Source organism: Poecile atricapillus, chromosome 11, assembly GCF_030490865.1.
Source record: "Poecile atricapillus isolate bPoeAtr1 chromosome 11, bPoeAtr1.hap1, whole genome shotgun sequence".
Lineage (NCBI taxonomy): Eukaryota > Metazoa > Chordata > Aves > Passeriformes > Paridae > Poecile > Poecile atricapillus.
Window position 1 is genome coordinate 16921039 of NC_081259.1, and position 24015 is coordinate 16945053.

The 24015-nt window shown below is 37.2% G+C and overlaps 1 protein-coding gene across 11 annotated transcripts in view; it reads right to left on the minus strand.

Annotated features, from left to right (window-relative positions):
• Positions 1–24015, minus strand: part of HERC1 (HECT and RLD domain containing E3 ubiquitin protein ligase family member 1) — a 97695-nt gene that overhangs the window by 49565 nt on the left and 24115 nt on the right. For all 11 annotated transcript variants that reach the window (XM_058847368.1, XM_058847367.1, XM_058847373.1 and 8 more), the window contains exons 2-22: positions 20984–21939; positions 19685–19780; positions 19184–19378; positions 17180–17491; positions 16493–16589; positions 14781–14924; positions 14096–14223; positions 13121–13265; positions 12859–13030; positions 11640–11774; positions 10723–10888; positions 10049–10174; positions 9027–9248; positions 7718–7870; positions 7411–7543; positions 6703–6894; positions 5948–6169; positions 4907–5080; positions 3438–3552; positions 3221–3341; positions 1719–1890 (exon numbers count right to left, since the gene is read on the minus strand). In XM_058847368.1, coding sequence (XP_058703351.1) covers positions 1719–1890; positions 3221–3341; positions 3438–3552; positions 4907–5080; positions 5948–6169; positions 6703–6894; positions 7411–7543; positions 7718–7870; positions 9027–9248; positions 10049–10174; positions 10723–10888; positions 11640–11774; positions 12859–13030; positions 13121–13265; positions 14096–14223; positions 14781–14924; positions 16493–16589; positions 17180–17491; positions 19184–19378; positions 19685–19780; positions 20984–21913 — 4150 coding nt within the window. In that variant the 5' untranslated portion in view covers positions 21914–21939. The remainder of the gene's footprint in view (positions 1–1718; positions 1891–3220; positions 3342–3437; positions 3553–4906; positions 5081–5947; positions 6170–6702; positions 6895–7410; positions 7544–7717; positions 7871–9026; positions 9249–10048; positions 10175–10722; positions 10889–11639; positions 11775–12858; positions 13031–13120; positions 13266–14095; positions 14224–14780; positions 14925–16492; positions 16590–17179; positions 17492–19183; positions 19379–19684; positions 19781–20983; positions 21940–24015) is intronic.

Below are 24015 nucleotides of genomic sequence, written 5' to 3' on the forward strand. Positions count from 1 at the left end.
TGAAGGACAATGCACTTTGACAGAACACCAAAACTCTTTCAGTGTCTTACTGCAACCCAATTCCTGTTTGAATAGCATCAAAGAGAAAGAGATTATTTCATGTTTGCCTTTTAGAAGATGTATGTAAAATAATGCTTCTGTAAATCTGTATTGCAGACACCAGAATATCTCCAATTCGATACTGGAACAGTTTCAGGCTTTCATTAGCTTTGGGCAGTACAATGAAGATCAAAATTCTTAGCCTACTTAATTCTGCTGTAGTCTAAAGGGTCAGCTTCTTCCAAAGAGTATGTGTGAGAGAACTCCTCATCTATGTCAAATGAACTAAAGTTCTCTTGATTTAATAATTTTAATTTTAAAGATTCAGGTACCCTTTGGAAAGGCAAAGGTAAAACTAAATACTTCCTTCACTGAAATGAATAGAACTCCACAAGTCAGCTTCAGCATCCCTTAGGAAGTGAGAGAGTCATCATCTTCCTACTTATCTGTACATGTAACACTATTGTCTGTCTGGACGTTTCTGGATATATTTAGTTTATTGTATCCAGAAGTCCAGTGGAATTTGAGAGCTCTGAGCATTTGCCCAAAATAATTGCAAATCAAGCAGCCAAACATACTGCATGCACTGAGCAGGTGATGTGTAAATCTCCTAGAACCACAAATCAGCTTTTGAATGTGCACTTCAGCTCTACTGCACTGTCCATGGGACAATGCATCCTACAAAACTGAAGGTGTAACATACATTTTGATCAATAAGGTCCCAAAGAGAAATGCAGGAGTCCTAATAGGAAACTGTCAACAAAACAAGAGATGACAGCAGAGACTGGAAAAAAGATGAACATTTTAACAGTATCCAGAGGAACAGTATTTGGAAAAGAAAAAGAAAATTGTGCAGCTATGGAAAACATTTCAAGTCAGCCAATTTCAATTTTTAAGCTACATGCATTGTACAGAAATGTTCCAAGGCATTGTAACACAAATGCTCTCTTGAAGAACACTCAGTTCACAACAGAGAAAAAACCAACCTTGTGTGACTGTTGCTTTACTGAAACTGCAAAAATTAAGGATTAACTACCCCATCAAGCTGGACTACAAGCCCAAATCAGTGTAAGAACACTTTTTGAAATTCACCTTTTTCAAGCTATCTTCTGAAGAATTAAACAAAATGTTTATAAAGCCCAGGAGAAAATACGGCAAATAGTGTTAAAAATACCAAACTGACTAAAACCTCCACATTTTTAAGAGCAGAGATATTCAAAGACAGAAATTAATTCCAACACAGTCCACTATTATCAACAGTTTTGTTTCCAAACTTCAGAATAGCATTCCCTTCAAAGCTTACCACATAAAATAATAACACAAACACAGCCAAAATTCTGTATCTAAATACTGATGAAAACTCAGAGATCTAATGACAAGAACTTTAGAGAATACAAAATGAAACCAAGTAGTCTTGTAGACAGTGCATATAGAAGTGCTGGTATATGTCAGATGCCCTGAATTGCAGTGAACTCACTTAGCATTCACATTCCTTTGTATCTAAAAAACTTCCCTGAAACATAAAACAACTACATCATTGTATAAAAAACCTCTCAAAATGTTTATGCAGACAGGTCTTTCCTAATCTTTTAAATAATTTTCCAGTTTTCCCTCAGAGTGAAAAAGACACTGTCCTTCCAAAGGGCATGGAATTATTGACACACATAACCAGTACTTACTACCAGCTGTCATAACTTCATGTTCTCTTTCCTCCTCTTCATCTTCTTGTTCTGGGTGTCCTTCCTCCCTGTCACGTTCTGCCTGCTCCTCCATTTCTGCTTCTTCATCAATTGTACGAGTAAAAGAATGGTCTTGAGTATCAACATCAGCAGATTCTTGGTTATCTAGAATCTTGATTAAAAATAATACACATATGAAGTGAAATTAATTCTAACCAAAATTAAAAATATATGTACAAGGACAGTGGTATTGAATAAGAGGTTTCTTCCTCTTTATTTCCAAAAAAATACCTTTGATACTGTGTGAAATAAACAACAAAGAAAATAGTTTACATTCAATATTTTAAGTACTTAAGTTGGAAAATTAAATTCTCCTTTTGTAACCATGACTCAGATTATCTGCAGAAAAATGTCTCCATGTAATGCTTACTTAGACACTACAGTCAAACTTTGACACTTCAGCACCAAAGCCTTTAGAAACCATAAGCCTGGGTATACTGTGCAAAAGCAACCTAGGTGTTTTTTCCCAGTGGGGTTAAATCTGAAGCAACAAATTTACTGCATATATATAGAAGTATTGCATCTGTAAGTCTGAGGACTTCTGGGAGTAACAGAACATACTGCATGCACACCCAATGCTTTTGGAAGTGCTGAGTCTCTTGCAGCTTTGTTAGACCCCTACCCTGAGAAAGGAAGTGGGAAAAACACACACAGCCCCGTAATATTTATGACAAGTAGGAGACATACCTGCATTATTTTAAAGAGCACCATTAGTGCTTTACAATACAGCTAGAAAGCCTCCTAATCCTCATGTTATATGAGAATTTTGTTCATTAAAAATATCTTTCTTGTAGATAGAACCACAATTAAATATCCTATTGGAGAAACCTGCTTTAAGGACTACTTTGTATTACCAAACAGGCCCCAACCCTGTAATTCACTGTGTAATTCACAATTTATTCACTGCCTTAATAAAGTTTTTCAGAAGTTGCCAGTTTCAGGCCCAGTGCTCTCATATCAGACACTCACATAGGGCTGACAAGTTGCCCTGAAGCAATGCTAGGACTAAGATAATATGACCATGGAGGAAGGAAGGGGTAGGCAAGGAAGGGGAAGAGAGAGGTTCACAGATCAGAGGCCCAGATAATGCAGCTGGATTCAGGAATGGCAACCAGACAAAGCTGTGGCCCGCTCAACACAGCTGAGCCACCTCCAGCTAAGCTGTAGGGTTTCTATGGCCCAGAATTCTAGAGATGGGAAGAGGGAAAACCAAGCTTGAGGCTGGGCTTGGGCTGAATGATGCCAACCAATCATTTGCTTTAATTGATTTAATATCACATACTGCAGACTAATGGACTCCAAATTATACTCTGCCCATTTTCATTTGGAAACTCATGAAGGTTTTTTAAAAGGATAGAAAAAAAAAACCAACTTGGCAATTATGTAATATTTTCTTAATAGCCAGTAAAGCCAGAAGAACTGCAAAGAGATTGCAGCCTTACCCATCTGTCTTTGGAGGATGACCTGGTCTGAATAAGCTCCATGTTCTTGCAGGCAAGCAAGCGACTCCGAACTTTATACACACAGCGGTAAACTTCTGCCAAGGCCTTGCCAGGCTGGTACCTACAGAAAATCACACCCAAGCCAGAAAAAAAAATCACACCAACTTCCTTTCAAAAAGTCAAGCTGAAATTTTAAAAGCAGCTTTAAGTTACTTGCCTGCTCTCACCACAAGCTTGACTAAGTAAACTTGTATGTTTCAGAAGAGCTGCAAGGACAAATCTGGACACAGTGTCTAGGAGTGATTCATTACTTAAAGTTGCAGTATCCCAATCTGAAAGTAGAAATGATTCATCAAAACTGGCTACAGTTCCCAAAAAACAAAATTTTTTTCAATATTTTATTCAGTATCTCGAGCCATTTAAGTCCTTTTTTTTTTGAACTGACTTTAATTTAAATTCAAATTTAATTAAAAAAAAACTTTTCCCCACTTTAAAAAACCCACATTTTTATATTATTATTATATTATATATATATTTATATATTTATATTATTATATATTTTTATAATATACTATATAAATTATATATTATTATATATTATATATCATTAATTTATATTATTTAATATTTCATATTGCACCACTATGAAAAAACTGAACTGCCAAGCAAACCTTCACAAAGCACCATAATTTTCCTTTGGGAAACAAAAAGTTACTGTCCTCCTTTGTTACAAATATGTTTATAATGTATTTTTCTGTTAAATGTTAGCTATAAATCCTTGTGAACTGCTGTAGAAGTGACAAAAAGTACCTGGCCATAGGTAAGTCTAGTCTAACACACACCAGCTCCTCAGCAAGTTCCATGACTTTGCCTGTCATGCTATGCTAACATGTCCATACAACTTTAAGTCAGCTGAACAGAGCAGACCCACATCATCTTCTAAGGAACCCAGTTCCACAGCCTAAATCATATAGATCAGCCCACTCAACTCAGATTGTACAAACATAACCAGCACTGTTTTAACTGGAATTCCCATTTCTGTGGAATCCTGTAACAGAATTCCTGTGTTGTTCTCAACAGACACACAATACCATTTGCTCTTTTCTTCATCTGGCTCAGCTTGGCCAGAGCTACAGAAAATGATCTCTGGGTACAGCAGTTACAGTACAACTACAATGCTCATCTCATTAAAAGGAACCTGGAAAGCTTGAGCAGGAAACCCAGATTTTAGGCAGTAAGCATGAAAAACTATTACTACTGTAAGACCAGCCTCCCAGAGACTTGAAAAACAAAAGATGACTTACCCCTTCATTCCATTCCTAACATATTTTGCAAGTTACTTTGCCTTCCCCTATCTCCTCCCCTTTAATTTTTCTTTTTAATTGTAAGTTTCACCCTGCTCCACTCAGAAAATAGAAAAAACAACAATTGAATAAACAAACAAGGGTTTCTTACCAGTTCAGAGGGAAAAACAACACAAAGCTACATGTTTGCCAAGCACTGAAATCAGTGTCAAAAGTAAGTAACAGAAAAAGCAAAAGAAAGATCATAGAACATAATAATAAATTAAGTTTATCATGTTGTAGAATTAAAAATCATTGCCAAAGAAAATACAGGATTATGCTAGGAGCATAGCTGGAGCATTTAACTTGCTTTCAACATACACAGGCATTTTCAGCACTTTACCTTTACTGACAGCATAGTCCTGCATACTGATCCAGAGGCTCCTTGCTGGCTCTTTTGTACAGCCCAAGGCCAAATCAACATAGACTGTGATCTCTGGTCTCAGCTTGTAATCAAAGGGCTTCTGCTCCTCATTTCCAGACAGGGCCACTTCTAACAAGGAGCTCATGCATTTGTCTAACAGAAGGGAAATACCAAAGAAATTAAACTGCAAATTTTGAGGATTTGCATCTATCTAAATGCATTTAAACCACCTTTCACCTTCCTCTTAGTTAAAAAAAAAAATAAAAAAAATATCAAGACATGTCATTGCCCTTCCAGAAATTCACCTTACACAGTGAAGTGACTTAAAATACAATCTACATAAAATCTATGGAGATTTAGAAGCATTATCCAACTCTTCTTCAAGAATATAAATCTGTATCATTAACTCTACCTGAACTGCACAGCTATACACTTGCAACTACTGCCTGGACCCATTTCAAAACACTCTGTCTTGCAAGGCTTGAAGCAGCCTACTCAGAACCAGAGGAAGGAGGAGATGTGAACTAAGAGGAACAGGGCACAAAGAAGCAAGTGCCCTATTCAGATAGGAAGGGATAACTGGAACACCACTGCTGAGTTGTTGATAATTCTGGTAGGTCAAAAAGAATGACATTTGCTATTGTGTTGTTTCTAATTAATAAAACATTCATTTTGCAGGTAGAATAAAATAGATTTCCCAATAATTAGTATAAAAAATTTAGTTCCTGGAGCATCTGTTAAATGCTGAGCGTCTAAGAGCAAAACATTTCCAAATAACTGCGTGAACTCTGTGGTCTTTCATTGAGAAATTGTGATTTTTTTTTCTCCTATATGGATTTCCAAGACTATAAATTACATCATAACCTTAAATATAATTTTGGAATTTTTTGTATTACTACACAAATAGACAACACTAAAAGACACATCCTAAGTACAGAGACTTATTCAAACATCATCAGAAATTTCCCACCTGAACACATATTTACCCAGGCCATTAGACACTGGCACTGAACAGCTCACCTAAATGAGGAATATCCATCTCCACTCCATCGCTGAACAGTGGGGTTTTGAGCCAGTAGGCCGTGTCCTGCTCCTCGGGGGACACTGGAGGGCCCTGCAGCATCCCCCCGAGGCAGCGCCCGATGAGCAGGGCTACCGTCCTCTCCAGGTCCACTAGCCACACCCACGACTGGGCAGGCTGTGGCAGAGGCACGCCTGCAGGGTCGATCAACTCAGGGCCACCTGCGAGAATTCACTGCCAGGTTAGTCACCCATGCACAGGTGTCACAAACAATTCCAAAATTCCAAAGCTAATGGCAGATCTTGTTATATATTTTATATATATATATAATATTTCCCAGTTAATCACAGATTTGCCCTCCAATCAGCAACTTTTCAACTGAAGAAACAGCAGCTAGGACAAACAAATCGCTGAACATTGGAACTACAGCACAGCAGAAGCCACCACCATTCATAGTGCAGCTGTTCATGAAGTAAAGGCTCCTTTAAGCTCTGCCCGAGAATCTGCTTTGTCTAACACATCTCTGTGTTCTGATAAACATGTACAGATTAAGGATGCAACTGGAAACAGCACTCAGAGCAGAAAAAAATATTTCACAGCAAGGGATATTAATACATTAAGGAAATTGAAAAGGAGATGTAGCAAGACACATAATGTAAAAAAACAGCCATCTTAAAAGGGAAAGCTAAATTCTACTACAGAATGTGCCATTGTTTAATTTTCAGATTAAAAGTACGTTTGTTATTATACCTACCATGAAGAGGCCACTGTAATTCCTGATCTTCCAAAAGGGCTGCAGCAGGCAAGAGTCTGTTGAGACAATCTAAAGGTGGCAGTAGATCCAGCAGGTAACTCAGCAGAGGCCGGGCTACTGACACTGGCAGCAGTAACAGCGAGTTCACAATTTGAGAGAGCATACTGCCAGCAGCTGATACATAAATCACATCTGCAGAGAAAAAACCAAACCTGAATTAGTTACAGTTATGGAATTATGTAAGCACAATTTAACAAGTCAAAGGATTGTACCTCAGCTATCTCAGAATGTCTTAAACAATAAAGGTCGAATTGATGGGTTTGTTTAATAATTATTAATCTCTTACTTTAGTTAAACACTTTTCAGTAATCACAATAATTGTACTTTTAAAAAGAGAAATCTAGAACTAATGAAACTGAAATACTAACACACATTCAGTATTCCGTTCACATTCTGAAGTGAAGGTGAAGAGAATGGACAATTCACATTCTCCAACCTGTGCTTTTCCTGCACACAAAATGTCCTACCAAAACCTTGGACCAGATCCATTCCTGGGTAGACACCTCATCTCCTCCTTTGGGGGAGACTTGGGATGCCTAATTTATACAGATATAGGAAAAATAAAGTATTTTAAAATTCAAACCTAAGCAAAAAAAAATTCCCTAAGGTTACAAAGCCATCATGACTGATTTTTCCATGGACAGTTACCTCTCAGTTTTTCTCCAACACTACCATTCCAAGAGCTTTCCTTAAGCAGCGTTGCAGAACGGGAATAGATATCTGTAGCATGAGGCAACAAAAGCTGAAGGTGCTTGTGAAGCAGCGCCACACTGCTGGAATTCTAGAAGGAAACAAATATAGGAATAGTACTGTAAATACATAAAAGGGGTTCACTGTTTAAATCACTTCAGCTTTCAAATACTCAGATTTTCAAAAGGAACCTTACAACATTCTAGTGTTTATGAATACTGAATTATTATTTTGTCTCCTAAATGGTAAAAATAAGGACACACACCTCAGTAACACTGTTGATGTGGCAATAAGCCAGCAATTGTTTCTGCAGGGAACATAAAAGCTCATGCAGATGAGCAGGTTGGCTGTTTTCTGAGGATGATGTACCTAGTAAAAATTTATCACTGTTTTTTTCCAGTTCTCCAAAGGCTTGGTCCTATTAAGACAAAAGGGGATAAAGATATCAATTAACTCTGCTTCAAGCGCTGTAACACTTTACTATCACCTAAAAAGAAGCATTTTTATCTTCACTATATGCACCTGTAATTACTGAAGAAATTGGATAATGTCAAGTGGATAATGGGATAACCAAACTTGAAATTCTGATTGTTTATAATGTCACAGCAGCTATTGTGATAGTCATCAGGCAAACACTTCTTAAAATGTTTCTTTTGCATGCAGCAGTATTTTTATTCCTCACCAAGAATAACTAGATTAAAAACCTCACTTCCTAACCTAGTCCCCAAAGCACAATGTGTTAAAAAAAGGAATAATTCTTAGGATCTCTTGTGGGCTGATGCACAAGATATCTCACATTAGAATCCCTTTTTACACTGTCTAGGTTGGCAATAGAAGGAGAACATAGATGGCTGCTTGACTTCCTTTGGAATCCACTGGAAAAAGTGAGTTAGTTTCAAGCAGCCAATGCAAAGCAGACAGTTTCACCTTGCTGACTGAAGGAGGTCTAGAGAGAAGAACAAAGCACTGCCACCCTGCACTGAGGAGCTCCACACCAGGGAAGTCCAAACCTCTAATATTGTCTCACTGTTGGATTCAACTGGCTGGTTGAATAAAAAACTGAGTCAGGGATTTGCTCTCATGCTCCCCAACACTTTCTAAGAACAACAATCGGGCTGACACACTGTGTTAATAAAACCTGGACTTGCTGCTCTATTACAAGGCAGTTACCACCCTAGTGAAGTTAATTAAACAGATTCATGCTCCTGGTGTCTGCTTATTGTTCCCTGGTGGCTGAGATTATACAGACACTGCTTACAACCAATTTACTTCTTATGTTACATTTTCTCTTCTAAAAAAATCTGAAGCCAAAGCAAGAGCAATAAAAACAGTCTGATATGAAACCAGCTGCATTTACATAAGTTACATTAAACAATAAATACCACTATAGAAATACTAGAACCATATTGTTAGAGATTATTTAACTGACTTTAGTCCACTTAAATACATGTGGCACTGCTACTTTAGATATACAAAAGGAGCATCATTTCCTTAAGATGGGGGATAATAGTAACCCTTCAAAGTATCAAAAATTAATTATAATTTTAAAAAATTAATATGAAGACAGTACATACTGTATAAAATCCCAAGTTTCTTAGAAGAGTCTTCATTAAGATTTCAGCTAGATGAGTATCTGGATGACTGCTCTGGACAGCATATGCTTGATCAGAGAGGTTTCCATAGCTGATACACAACGAGGAAGTTTCTGTGGTATCGGATGGGGAGCTATAGCCAAGCAGGGAAGCTACGTGGGTGTGATCCTGCAAGCTTGTCAGAATGATGTCCAACTGCATTCTCTAAAGAACATTTAGACACAAAAATCACTCTTGGTTAATAAAGATAAAATAATGAACTAAGAATAAGAAAGTGTTAGGCATAGTTAAGCAATAAAAATATTCTAATGGGACATAGAAACAACCTGGAGGGCTTTACCAAAATATTCCAGGTTTTCCTTAAGATTCGTACTATTAGAGAGTGGATAAATATACTGAATTAGATTCACCATACCCAGTAAAAGTATTAGATTAACAGAGACAGAAACTAGATTGTCCACATGGTGGGCAATAAGGGCAAGACACTGAACCAAACACTTTCTCCAGTATGTCCTGGTTATCTGATTATTTGGGAAGAGGGGTAGGAGACACACAATTTCTCTACACTGTACATCAGAAAAAGGGTACAAAGAAGAACCTCGCAGTCATTTTTGCAAATTAGGATGAAGTCCATGTAAGGAAAGCATTATGCAAATATTCATCCCAGAAAACAGTTAATTTTCTCTTACCAAGGCTTGTTCAATCAATCTAGTATTCAAACTTATCTAATCTCTAAACTTGTCTGGATACAGTACCACAGCAACTGCTAAGCTCTCTGTAGACAACCTCCACATGAGAAAACAAGCAGTGTGGTCCCTGCCTCACTCCCCTCTGGTTTAGCCAGGCTGCCCTAAAGATTTTGTTACGCTGGGGTTTGCACTGCATCTCCCCAGAAATGTGCTTGCACTCTGCAAATGAGGCTCATCTCATAGCTCAAAATGCTCTCACAGAAAAACCCAAAGCAAACCACAACTGCTCTCAGGCATATTTTTACTTGACCTTACCTGTCCTTTTGATAAGCTTTCCCATCTATCAGGACCTTGGGGCAGAAGAGAATGTAGCAATTCCATTCTCTCTCGCAATGGAGGAAGTAGCATAGTTGCTCCAACTGACAGTGTCTCAATTACAACCTAAAGTTAGGGCAGCCAAAAAATACTTCTTCAGTGGAGAAAGAACATAATCAACCCACCTGTACCTTCAAAAAATACCATACATCACATGATATATCCCAAGTATCTGCTTAATTTCATTTAATATTAGAATTCTACCACACTATAGCACACTAATCTTTTATGCTGTGACACAAACATGTGCAGTACATTGAAGGAGTGAAACAAGACCAACAAATGTTGCTATTTCCTGTAAGAGTACATTTTAGGAGAATTACTCAACCAAGTAAGTTACTCAATCCACAACAATAACATTTAAGGTTCACTATTACAGGGAAGATCAATTTGAAAGTTACAAAATTAAGCAGCTTTCTAAAATTCTTATGCAAATATTCTCCTCTGCTTTCAGATCGTAAAACAGTGATTGTGACTACATTCTTTAATGAGTAAAACTGGCAAGTCAAAATCATTCAAAAGGTCTTATAAATATCACTACACACACACAAAAAAAAAAAAAAAGAGAACACAGTAGTACAATTTTCACATGTAAACAACAAGGCATTACTTACTTCTTGAATTTCATCAGGGACAGAAGAGTCCATCAGTCTGAACAAGAGATTTCGAAGAGGACCAGCCTGCCGACCAAGAATGCTGGTGGCTACACCTCCAGCCAGTGCAAGTGCAAGGTGATTAGAAAGCAGCTTCAAACACAATTTAAGAAAATTGTGATGTTCCCTATAAAAGGAATATATACCTGTTAACCTCTCCTATTATTAGTATTACTCCCTTCCACTTATTTGTGCACAAAGCTTTTAACTCTCCTTTGATTTTTCGTATTAGAAAGGCAAGTAAATTCCAACTGGGAGTTTAAGGAAACTCCTCTGAGGAACTTACTGCCAGCCTGCTTAAAAGAACAAAAACTAGAAAAGTGTCTTTGTGGACAACAGTTGCAAGAGGCATTTACTTTAAATTAGTAGTTTCATGAATTACAAGGCAAAACTGTCCCAAAATACCAAAATAAACAATAATACGATACACAGAGGAAAATAAAAAACTTTTAAGTAATAAATGTAATCTTTTCTCAGAAGATTTAGAAGTACAACAGTCAGGTTAAAAACAAAAAGTCAGGATATTAATTTCTAGTCCTCTTAAAAAAATTTGAAACACTGCTTACAGAAGTAAGAACTGAAAACACAGAAACAATAAAGGCATTTCAACTACATAGAAAAGTATGTTTCAAAGGAAAACTCAGAAGCACTTAATTCTTTGCATAATGAAAATTAATTTCAGACTAAAGATCCTGCTACATTTAAGCCACTATAAAGCTCCTCTGTTATACAAATGCACTAGAGTAATTTACACAAATGGCACCTGAATGAGCAAGTAAACCGGACTTAAGCTTGTTAAAGAATAGACTAATCCATGCACCACTGCTGTAAAGAAAAAACAAATATAAAAATCTGTAACATGAATATGCTGTATGTACCTTGATGAAGGAAAAGGAAGAGGAGGAATTTCACTGTTAATTTTGTCACAGTAGTGCTCAAGAAAAGAACGAAGATGTGAAAAGGTGCTTTCTTCAAGATCAACACAATAGGGTCTGTGCCATGCCACAACTTGTCTGGAATCAAGCATCAAAGAAAATTACCTTCTAGAAATCTTTAACTGCTTTAATAAATTAATAGTTTAAACAGGTTGAACACTGAATACACTTAACTAAACTAGTTTCTTTCTTAGAACAAAGTAATACAACTATGGCAGACCTGCTTCCTGATCCAGACAACTTCCTGATCCACGAAGGTATTTTCTGCTCTCTTTTGTGTACAACTCTTTACAATCAAACACTCCACATTTATGGACAAAAACACCTCAATGCCATAATTCTGAAGCTATATACATTTAATCTGATTCATGCAAAGGCTGACCACTACTCATAAAGCTGGTTTTAGTACAAATGTTAGAGACATTGATAAAACGCTGGGAGAACTCAAATGCAGAAGTAGCACTGAGTCCTACTTGAGTCTATCAACTAATTTCCTTAGTTGATAGCTCCCTCAAAAACAAGGCATTTGAAATTCTTCCTCACTTATCTTCCAAATATTAAGTTTTTCTGTTCCTTTGTGTTAGTCCATACATAGAAGTTTGCCAGCTCACTTCAATCATTTGCAAACATCTTTCGTGTGAAAGTACTGAGTTATTGTATATTAATAACCAATCTATTTATTTAGGTACGTATTTTCAGTTTAACATGTAGCCATACAGAAATTTTTTAAGATCTTTAAATGCACCTCAGTAATTTGTCTGAACTTTCCTGATTAGTGTACTACTTATTAACACTGAAAGAAACTTCTCCAGCCGTAAAAAATACCCTCAGAAGTGAAAAATAAATACTGAGTTGTTTCACTCCCGCTGACCACCTTGCCAATATTTAGTAAACAGAGGTAGGTTTTGCCTAACTACATGGAAGAAACATTCATATATAAAGCAGAATCTTTGGTGCTGATATATTTTCACTTGTAATATGTAACAGTTAGAGAAGAAGAGGGAGGAAAGGGAAGAGGGAGACTACTTTCCAAACCAAAACATTACAACCAGAGTGCTTGACACATATGATGTGGGAACACCTTCAGGAAATAGTTAAACATATCCCAAAATGTACTTGCATAAAAGAATAAAATGATACCTGTCCCAAATGTCATTGTTACCTGTCCCTTGGAAGAGCTGTCCAGGCAAGGCTATGGGATGTTCCAGCTGAAATCTGTTGAATTGCAACTCCATCTAAACCACTTACTTTCTTCGGTTTAGTAATGGGGCCAGTAGAGTTTCCTTGACCACACTGTCCCATTGAATTGTTACCCCATGCATAAACTTCATTATCTATAAACATTGATAAAGTAGAAAACAAAAACTGAGATACAACTGAGATCAAGAGGAGGATTATGTATCTTTACAGCTTATTCTCTTTACCATGAGAAAGTGCCAGACAGTGACTGTCACCAATGGAAATGTCAACTATTCTGGTAGCAGACAGCTCTTCGATGAGCTTGGGTCTGAGAGCAGTCGCCTCCGAAGAGCCACAGCCCAGGCAGGCCCCGCAGCCCCACGCATAAACCTGGAGCAAAGGAACCACAGAACAGCTGCAGGTCACACTTGTGTTACAGCAAACAACATCCCAGCAAACCACCTGGACAATGACTGCAATTACACTTCCAGCACAACGTGCTTTCCTAACTGAAATGACTCCTGACTGAACACACATCTCATAAAGTGTTCCTTTATTCCTTTCCCCAACCACCAAGGTGCCAAGAGCACAGCAAGGGGGAGGCTGCTGCACCTGCTACAGTGAATGTCAACATTGCTAACCCCGACTTTGAAAACCCACTGCCCCTGAATCACAGAGCTGGGGATGGGGAAGCCAGCTGGGTTACACCTGTGGAAATGCTTATTGGATGACATGTATCCATCATGCCAGGAAGGGTCCTCGTTTACCACCTCAACATTTATCTCCAAGCTCTCCTGAGATTTTTCAGAGTAGAAATAAAACTTGTAGTTAACACCTATACTCTAATATACACATACATTTAAAAAAACTATTAAATTACTTAATCACCTGAGTTGGTTACTGTATTACAAATTACAAGCATTTCACTGCTGTTTGTTTCTTGAATCCAATTTGATTTCATGCTGGTTACATTTATTAACCTAAAAATACTACATTTTCTATGACTAAGGAAGAATCTTGAAAATTGTGTTTTAGATGACAGCACATTTTGAAATACTCTTGTGCAGTAGATACTTCAATCTCTAATCAAGAGCTTCATTTCTACTTAAGTACTAGTTGAACATTTTCTCAACAGTCAAAATAATAAATGCTGAGGTAACGTGAACACAGACCCTCTTCACCAACACCCATAATTTGAGTGAAAATTTGGTTTTGCCTACCTGCCCTGTTGATGTCAAGGCAAGCGAAGACTGACTCCCAGCACAAACTTTTCGAATAAACATTCCTTGCAAGGCTTCTATAACTTTAGGTTTATATACTCTATTTGTATCACCGTGACCAAGTTTGCCTACAAAAGGAGGAAACATTACTGAAAGGTATTTTCAATAGACAGACAACAATTAAGAGCACCCCAAAAGAGTTTTTTTGGATTTTCAAAAATGTCAGAGTGGATTTTTCTAATTAAAACATACTAATTTTTTTATAAAACCTATTCTCTTTCAATTACAGTAATTACAGATTTAAATAATTATATTTATTATAGTTTATTTTAAAATTGAAATACTAATGCCAGGCACTTTATATGTAATAGTTTGCAGGACATAAAAAGCTATTGTCATATCATGAGTGAGCTTATTTGAAAGTCATCTGCACAGCATTTTTCCAGAATTGCTCATCCATTCACTGATCTTTCTGCATTGTGAAACCCTTCCCCTGCTGATAATCTTTTTTTAACCCTATAATTTTGCAGGTGAACTTCAGATATTGTGTTTAGATGTTTTAAGAATCCCTTCCTTGAACAGCTACCAAGTGAATAAAAACCAGAACCAAACTGCAAGGAGTACTGAAACTATGAGGCGGATGGAATAAGACAAAAATTATTACCAAAACATTCATTTTACCCACCATTGTCTCCTCCTCCAAATGACCACACTGTTCTCCCATCTTTGGATAAAGCTATTGTGTGTGAACTGCCACAGGAAACCTCTCCTACATTGCTAATATCTTTTACTAAAGTTGGAACGTTGCGGCTGTTGCTGTCACCGTGACCTAAGGAAAAAAGAAAAAAAGTATTTTCTTTTTGTGAAGATTAAAGTCCTATTTCTGTTTTGTAATCAAGATTTCGCAAATTCCTCATATATTGCAGTCATCACAAATGATGATTTCTGCCTTTTTGGAGAGGTCTGTAGTAAGGTTTGGAAGACATCTGTCATAAAGTTGCAACATTTAATCTTTACAACATACTCCAGAGCACCTGTTCATATCTCACTGCCTCTAAAATGAATAAAATATGATTATTTTCTACCTAGCTGAAAAGAAATAAAAATAATTGCTAGCACAACTGCCTTCAACACCAGCTGATTAGACAGCTAGACTTCCCAATACTGGGCAGCAGGTGTCCTGCACAGCATGAGGAAGATGCAGTGAGGGCCCTCTCCCACTCCTGTCCATACAGAACAGACTGAAGAGATCAGCCCCTCAGCTTTAGGAAGCTACAGCTCTAATGGGTCCTTTCTGCAGAAAACAAGTATATTACAGCTATCACCTACTTTATAAAAAGTTTTATTTCTAGCAAACTCCAGAAATTCTGTGGATATGGAAGAAAAATGGAGAACAGAGGGAAATTAATAGCACTGGTATGCATAACTGATTAAATATGAACAACTTCCCATAATTCAATAAAACATTACTTTTTAGCTTCATTCTGGAACTCACCATTGTACACTCCAAGACCCACAAAGGACATCAAAACTCCACAATAATCTAAAACTCAAGGAGAACATTTCCACAGTTCCCAACAAAATTCCAGTTAAACATCTAACAGAGCTCTTTTCTTAACAGCAATATGCTCAGAACTTCCACTGATTCCCTTGAAAGCCATGCCTGTCAAATGGTGTCCTCATATTCCACCCCTGCCACTTGCTTGCTTTTACCCCTCTATACTTGATGATTGTGACATTCAAAGAAAAGAAAACAGATGGGAACTAAAGTCCAACTTTAAACAATTTTCTATGCAAAATCTGTTGGTTCAACTGAACCTGCTCAAGAAGGGTTGTTTTATACCAGGCATAGCAGCGCTACAGCAAAGATGATGAAACAGACAAGTGAACTTGAAGAAAATAGTAACACAGGGTTTCTTGTTTCAGTTAAATTGAACTTTTTAGATGTATTAAGGTAAAAGGACACTAAGCCATTCTGGCAAACTTAACACCAAGTACCCTTATTAGAATCAGACCCTTGATATTATTAGCCAGTTATTCCTGACTCTTCAAAGAATCATTCTACCATCACACTAGATAAGGTTATCTAGAATTCCAGTTTATTTAAAATGTCTACTGTTTACATTCCAGTGGCATTAGCAACCATATAGTCTTATGAATGAATAAAAGCAACTTGGCTTGAAATGAAAAATCTTTTCAAAAAATCTTTGTAAAATTAACTGCATTCAAAATTTTTAAGAGTCTCAGCACTTGCCAGCTGTACACAAACACCTAAGTAAATGTGTATGTGTACACAGGGGGACAACTAGAGAACAAGGCAAACAGATGTATAAAATCATTACTAGACACAGACTAGATGCTTTTTTCCAAAAGCATCTAATGAAATTTTCAAATTACCTAATCTTCCAAAGTCTCCTTCTCCCCATGTGTACAGCTCTCCATCTTCTGTAACAGCAGCACTGTGTCTGTAGCCCGCTGATACACACACAACCACCTACATTACATGCAAAAAGAAAGATGAAGTTTTTACACAAATCGAGTGGGAAGTTTGAAAGCTTGGGAGAGTTCAGTTTCAGAAGGAGTCTACATAAACTAACCTGCTCATGGATCAAGTACACACATAACCTTTACAATCTTTTCTATTTATTTGGTATGGGGAGACAGGTACATAAAAAGGCAAGTTTATATGTAAATCTACTAATGATTTCTTTATCAAGCAGCTTTAGTATCATGATATCCTAGTCTTACAGGAGAAAAAAGCAGCATCATTGGATGTTTAAGACACTAAACAAGCTGTATGTGAAAGCCTTAATATTGCACCCAGCAAAATTGAAACTGCAATTCAGCAAAAGCCCCTAAACAAGTTTGACTCAAGACTATGAGAAACTTTCCTGACAATGCCACTGCCCAAATCACAGGCCTACAGGCAACCATAAGCTCTGGTGTTTTGCTGACAGCAAACCCAGCCTCAAAGAGAAGTCTAGAAAAAACACAGAATTTTTCTTAGAATTTATCTATTTCAAATTTTAAACAACATCTCGGCTGAACAGAATGAAAACAGGAGCTCTATTATACAAAACGTACCTTCCCTTGTAGGGGACCCTGAATAAGTTTGGGATATTTCTGAGTAGAACTATTTCCATGTCCCAGTTTTCCGTAGTCACCATCACCCCAGCTGAAGACTTCCCCTTCTGTTGTAAATGCTAAAGTGTGACCATCAGATCCTTTTGAAGATGACACCTTTTTAATAGACCTGTGTGGCTCAAAAGTCAATTTTTTCAGTGTTGACTGATTGTTGGAATCTCCCAGTCCCAGTCTCCCATAGCTGCCTTTTCCACAGGCTCGAACAGAACCATCCGTAGAAATGACAAATGTACAATATTGTCCAGCTTCAATCTACAAAGAGAGAAAAGGATTCAACAGAGAAATGCAGAGATTAGATAAATCCAGAATTTACACATAGGTCCAGAAGTCTGTATTTTTTTAACAGAACTTCAGGTTTCTTCATATAACATGACGTAAAAATTAATTTCATTTCAGCAAGCAGTAAAACTAAAATTATTGGGCAGTACGTTATGATTAAATTTAATTTCATAATAGACTAAAGTATGCAAACAGTGATTATTTTATTTATTTGTATCTCCTTCTACAGACTATTGAACTTGAGCTGCACTCTGATCTCCAGAATTCATGGATGGAAATCTTAGTTTTTTTAAAGCAAAAAAGACAGTAGTTTTTTGCTTAATTTTAACCAGTACCAAGAGGTAACATTACAGAAATAGACCAAATGCTAAAAATCCATTCACTTGAGACTATAAACTTTAATTACATGAACATCAAAGAAATATGATTAAAAGCTCTTGAGAAAATAAGAACTTGCCCCTATTGGGAAGTCAGTGCTCAGCTGAGGAATGACCCAACAACAAACGGATTAACACAGAAATCATTCCCTATAGGAATCTTAACACAGCACAAGTGCATATCAGGTTCCATCTGAAGCATAAAACAGCCCCAAACAGGTGGCCACAGCCCTATTTAATAGGAATTAATGTCTTCATACAGATAATCCTACAGCAATCATCAGTGAAGGCTAAGTGGAAAAATCACAGAAATTTGTTGTATAGTTGTATACAGTACTATTAAAAGAGTAATCCATCCATTCAGAACATGCATTCCATTCTTGTGCATTAGTCTTTTGAATTTTTTTTAAGTTTTCTGAATGCATAAACTTGCTTTATGATGCTCAGTCCTGCAGCCCTTTGGAATATAAAATACATCAATGACGTCCATATACAATTCCAGAAACACACTTAAATTGTCTAGTGACCAAAAAGTGATTTTACTGAAGTCAACGCTGCAAAGCCGATATAGTATCAGATAAGAAAACATGCCAAAATATAAAATACATACATATTATATATTTAATTTATTAATTATTTAATTTAAAATGTAATTTTTAATTATTTATATTTTAATATATAAATAATATTTTATATTTTATAATTAATTTTCTATTTTTTTTTTATATTTATCTCTAGATTAAAATATTCTGGGTCATGCATCAGCAGAAGTTGCTCAGTTGCAACTGCAGAATCTGTGACTGAGAGCAGGAAGAGTGTGTACACTGATGTTCAGAAAGCTAATTAGGGTTGCTGTGTCAGCAGCTAGCCCAGTTTGAGCTTCAAACTCGGCAATCTTGGGTATGAAAACCACCAATAGAAAAGAACATGGAGTCGTTAAGACACCTTTTAACCAGCAACAAAAACAAAGAAAACACAAACAAAAATCAAAACAAATCCACCAAAAAAAATTACAGACAACTACACTTGTTCCCACAGAGCAAGTCAGTCATTCTTGTTACATGGATATTTATCGGTGTGTGTCACTAACAACAAACCAGAATGTTTTTCCCAGGCATCCATAAAAGTAGAGAGAAATTCTCAGGAAAATAACTTGTGTAACCAGTTCCAAGCATCATCCCTTCATTACAACTTGACACTCAGCAATAAAGCACTATTTTTCAATTTCTTACTGTAACTATGAAGCTGCTGAATGTTACATAATGCACCACTAACAAAAATCACTCACAGTCTGTGCATCAGAAAAGCTTGGTGCAAGCTTGGGTTGAAGTATTTTCTCTTGAGTTCCTTCTACCAGCTGGTGACTGCTGTTACTGCCCCACACATACACCTCACAGGTCTCTGACACAATGGGAGCATCGCCTGTTTGAATGCTGTCAGGGCTGGCACATGTCCTTGAATAGTCTGAAGCCATTCGACAAACCTGTTCAAACCAAAGCTTTGTTACACAGTAGTATTTTATATTTCTTTCTATACAGTCATAGTGTTTATTTAATACAGCTTTAATTGCTCCTCAACATGGTAACTGCCTAAAATACAAATCACCACAACCATATCATTAGCTTGCCCAAATGACTTTATCTCAGTACATCTTAGTTTTTCAATGTTTTTTCACCTCTTCTACCCCAGAATAACTCGGCCAAGACTGGACTAGACCCACATGTCCACACCAATCACATGTGTGAGGAGGAAGTAAACTACAGTAACTTGAAAGTTTTTTTAGACATACCTCTTCAAATAAGCACAGAGCTGCCTCATACAGAGAACATAAGCCATCAGATGTTCTGGTTGGCTCTCTCCACTGACTTCGATCAGCAGATGATCCCTACAATATTTAAACACTGTTATTAGGAGAGACACGCTTCCAATACAGCAGCAGTCCACCTGAACAAAATTCATTAGGGATTTGTTCTTATTGCTAAGCAAAGACTAATGGCTCTTTCTATTAGCTTAAGTATACTGCCTCTCTCCTGAGCTGTGATACCTGCATATGCTTCAGGAAAACACAACTGTCACAAGTGCTAGTCCAACATTCTTACTGATTCAGTTTTGTGAAAGTTTCTGGGTTCAAAGTTAATTTCACCCAATACTATTTTGTAATTAAATGCATGTTACTTGTGTTTAACGTGATAATTATTTTAAAATTACCAATCATGATTAATTTTCTGTTTACATATCTCTCATATTTTGGTCTCTAATTGTATAGCCCAAAACCAACAACAAATAAAATTGTTCATCACAACATTTAATCCAATTCAGATACTGCTACTGCCATGCTCTTCTCATGGACCCCATTCTCCAAAATATTTTTTAGAATCTTTTTTATATATTAAAGTTTATGTTTATTAACAAGCAGTACAAGCCTGAAAGAAAAGAATGACTACTTGAGGAGAAAAGTCATTCCCTGTTTCAGTCTGAGCATCATGAGGCAGAAGCTTGCCACAGCTTCCAACTGTGTACTGTGCAGTAATTTCATACCTTTAAAAGCAATATTCATCTAGCACCAGCAGTAAGCATTCAATATACAAAGCAGTGTGCCACACTTTCAATTTAGCTCATTTTCTATCACATTAATTTCTGAGCATCAGCAAAACTGCTGAACATCCTGAAGATTTATAAGCAGAGGCCTAGGTGAATGGGAGAGCAGGAATGTGCAATGAAAGTAACTAACAGGAAACAAGGTATATTACAGAACCTTAAATTTTCTAACTTTTTCTGCTATGAACTTAAATGTACAAGTCCAAGTGGATCAAGTATGTCCTCAATTCTTTCCCTGAAGTTAGAGCATAACACCAAAAATGACAACATAGAGATTGTTTTGCTGTTTCATCTTTACCTATGAGGAAACAGGTGGGCAGGAAGGAAGAGAAGGAGATGGTGGGTAACAAAGGAAATACGGGGGAAAAAAATTCACAAAAGATTCCCCTTTCTAACATATTCAGCAAACTGGCATTCAGTGTGGAGGAAGTATTCAGTTGAGAATGCAACTACACTGCAATGCAGAAAAGCCAAAGGTGGTTATACCTACCAGAGATCGTCGCATCTGGGTCAATATACTCATAAAGCAATCAAAGCTGATCATCCCTTCTGGACTTTGCAGCAACTTGGATTTCTCCATGGTGTTTACTACAGCTGAAGCACCTAAAGCCATTTCTATCCATTCAAGAAGGTATCTCAAGGCACCTCGTTGGGCAGCCAAACCAAGAAGCAACTCAGAAGCTAATCTACGACCTAGAGTATCTGCCCCAGAGTTTGGAATCGTTACTCCTTTAAGAAAAGTTGTTACTTGTGATAAACAGTCCAAACCCATTGGTGGAATCTTGCTTTCATTTGCTAGAGATAAAGGTGGTAAAGAGCTAACAACTTCTATTGCAGTGTGGATAACATCATTGCAGAGACTGAGGCCAGGTCCTGCTGCAGGCATCATCCAGCTTTGTCTCAGCAGTGCAAATAACAAGCTCAGTCCAGTCCGAACTCCCATTTCTATCAGTGCGTCTGTGCTCGACCTGGGGCGTTCACTGACACAGTGCACATCTGTGGATCCAGAACTGCTTTCTGGTGAATGCTGCTGTTGTTTCACCTTACCCTTATCGTGGTATTTATTAGAAAGTGCATAGAAGACACGCTGCAGCACAAGGAGACGCTTTCGAAGAGCTCCAGCAAACGGAGAGTCTGAGCACACCATCTTTGCCAGTGCCAGCTGGCTGCTAAGAAGGGCATCCAAATAGTGGTCCTGTTCATCACTAGATAGAGATTCCCGCTCAAAATCTGGTAACTGAGGTCCTTTGAGGCACAGAACCTGCTGGGGCAATGGCACTACTTCTTTATTGCTAACTAACTTAGCATACAAGACAGAAACTCCCTCCCTTGTTGCAATAGATTCACTGTCTTCTGTGATCCAGGAGCTGTTTAGGTGTTCAAGCCATTTCAGCTTCACAGGTGGGACCATAGCTGCCATACTGGTTTACTTCTTTGCCATTAGTCCTGAAGATGAAAAAAACTGTCAACAGGTATGCAATATTATCTACAGATCTTATTACTTACAGCAAGACAATCCCAAATATCCTTTCAGAAGGTAAACAGCAAAATATTAACCACCAAGAATTATCAGTTTCACCATCTGACCTACATGTATGTGCAACTTACTTAATATGATGTAAGAATTTTAGTGTAAGTCATTCTGAATTTTCTAAATCCATATGCACAAAAATCCACCCAAAGCAAATTTAATTCTAAGTGATATGAACAGCATTTAACAGATAAGGCAACTGAAGATTTAGATGTCGAGAACCACAAAGATGCAGGGCTGATAAGCATACCTCAGCACTAAGATGATTTTTATCTTCAGGATCATCCATGTAATGTAAGATATTTTGCTATTTTATATGAATAAAAGATCACAATTCTACAAACATACACTGAGTTCAAAAAACTTCTCACATACAAGAACACAGATTGATAACAAACAGTTGAGTCCAGGGTTCTTCTAAGTCTATGTCTGAGAAAAGTTTTTTAAATTAATAAATTAAAAGAATATCCTGATACCAAAGAGACACCTGAGTTAGTAATTTTAATGCCAGAGGCATTTAGAACTTTAGTTTCTTCAAGAGAATTCTTAATGTCAACTCAAAGTTTTTCCAAGGTAGTTTATACCTTAATATGCAAAGAGACTTCCTCAAAGTGAGTGGTTTCAAACTTCTCATTTTAAAAAAAAATTCTTTAAAGTAATGCTTTACCTCCTATTGTACAAAACAGATCAGTTTAACTCCTGTTTTATAATCATTAACCATGGGTTACATAGGTTCTGAATGATCACTTTCTGTTCTTTGACCCTTTAAGTCCTAATGTATTACAATTTCACCAAAAAGTACTATAATTTCCTGAAGGAGAGTTTTATGTCCTTTGGTAGTGTAAGCCCTATTTGATCTCATTTCAAATTAAACTCCTGAGGGTGGAGAGAGTCTCTGCCATGTAGTGAAAGTCAGTGCTGCTGCCATGCCAGGGCAATGGCTAACAGGCAGTGCAACTTGGTCCTCGTTTTGTCTTGACATTTCACACTTACAAAACAAATAAAAATATAAATTACTATAAAAATATAAACCACTACAGTTATTCTGCCAATATATCTGCCAAAAAAGCACACTATGTGCTATTAAGCACCTGCTTTTATTTCTGCCAAATTTTCCCTACAATAAATACCTTCATAAAAAGCTTTATGTGAGCCCCAGTGAGCCTTACCCAAGTAACTTCTGTTGTGCTACAGCAGCCCATTACCCAGGTCTATCCCACAGAAACTGGAACCATAGCTGTTAAACACCATTCAGAGCAGGGAGCATTCCTCACATTTCATCCAAGACACACCTTCTGTCTACTCACACCACAAAACTCCACAGCCTCCAAGTGACACAGAGAGGTACTATTAGGCTCAGGACCCTGTTTACTAAGACAGGGCAACACCATTTCCTTTGTCAGAAAGGACTTGCCAGCTACCATTTGATCCTAACAGAAACTAATTAATGAAAACATCCTAACTCTGGTCTTATGTGAAGTTTGTGCCTTCTCAAGAGGTAAAATATGGGGATGTAGCTCCATTAAAAAGTTCCCTAAACAGACTCATTCATGGGCTTTATGCTTTCACCAGCTACTCTTCTTTCAGAAACTTCAAAATGTGCTCATGTACCTCAAAGGTGCCAGTACTGCTGCTTTTCCTGAAAACTGATAGATTTTTTCTCTCCTGCTCTTGTATGCATCTCTAAAAATAGAGACTGAAGCTTGAAGCTGAGGTCTTAGCAGTGCCCTACTCTCCTGCAGCTTTCAAAAGAAATCCATTGGTGCACCTTGAAAATAACATTCAGTTTCATGTGACAGGCAGAAGGCTTTAACCAGACACTGCTGATAATCCTGGAAATGCTCTCTGAAAATAAATGTAGAAGATTTCTCTCTGCATGTAACAACTACAGACCACTGAAGTTAAGCAGAAACAAAGTAACAGAGGTAGCACAGTGTATAGGTCAGATTTATTTCCTCCAGTCACTGCCACAAACACATGGTTTTTAATTG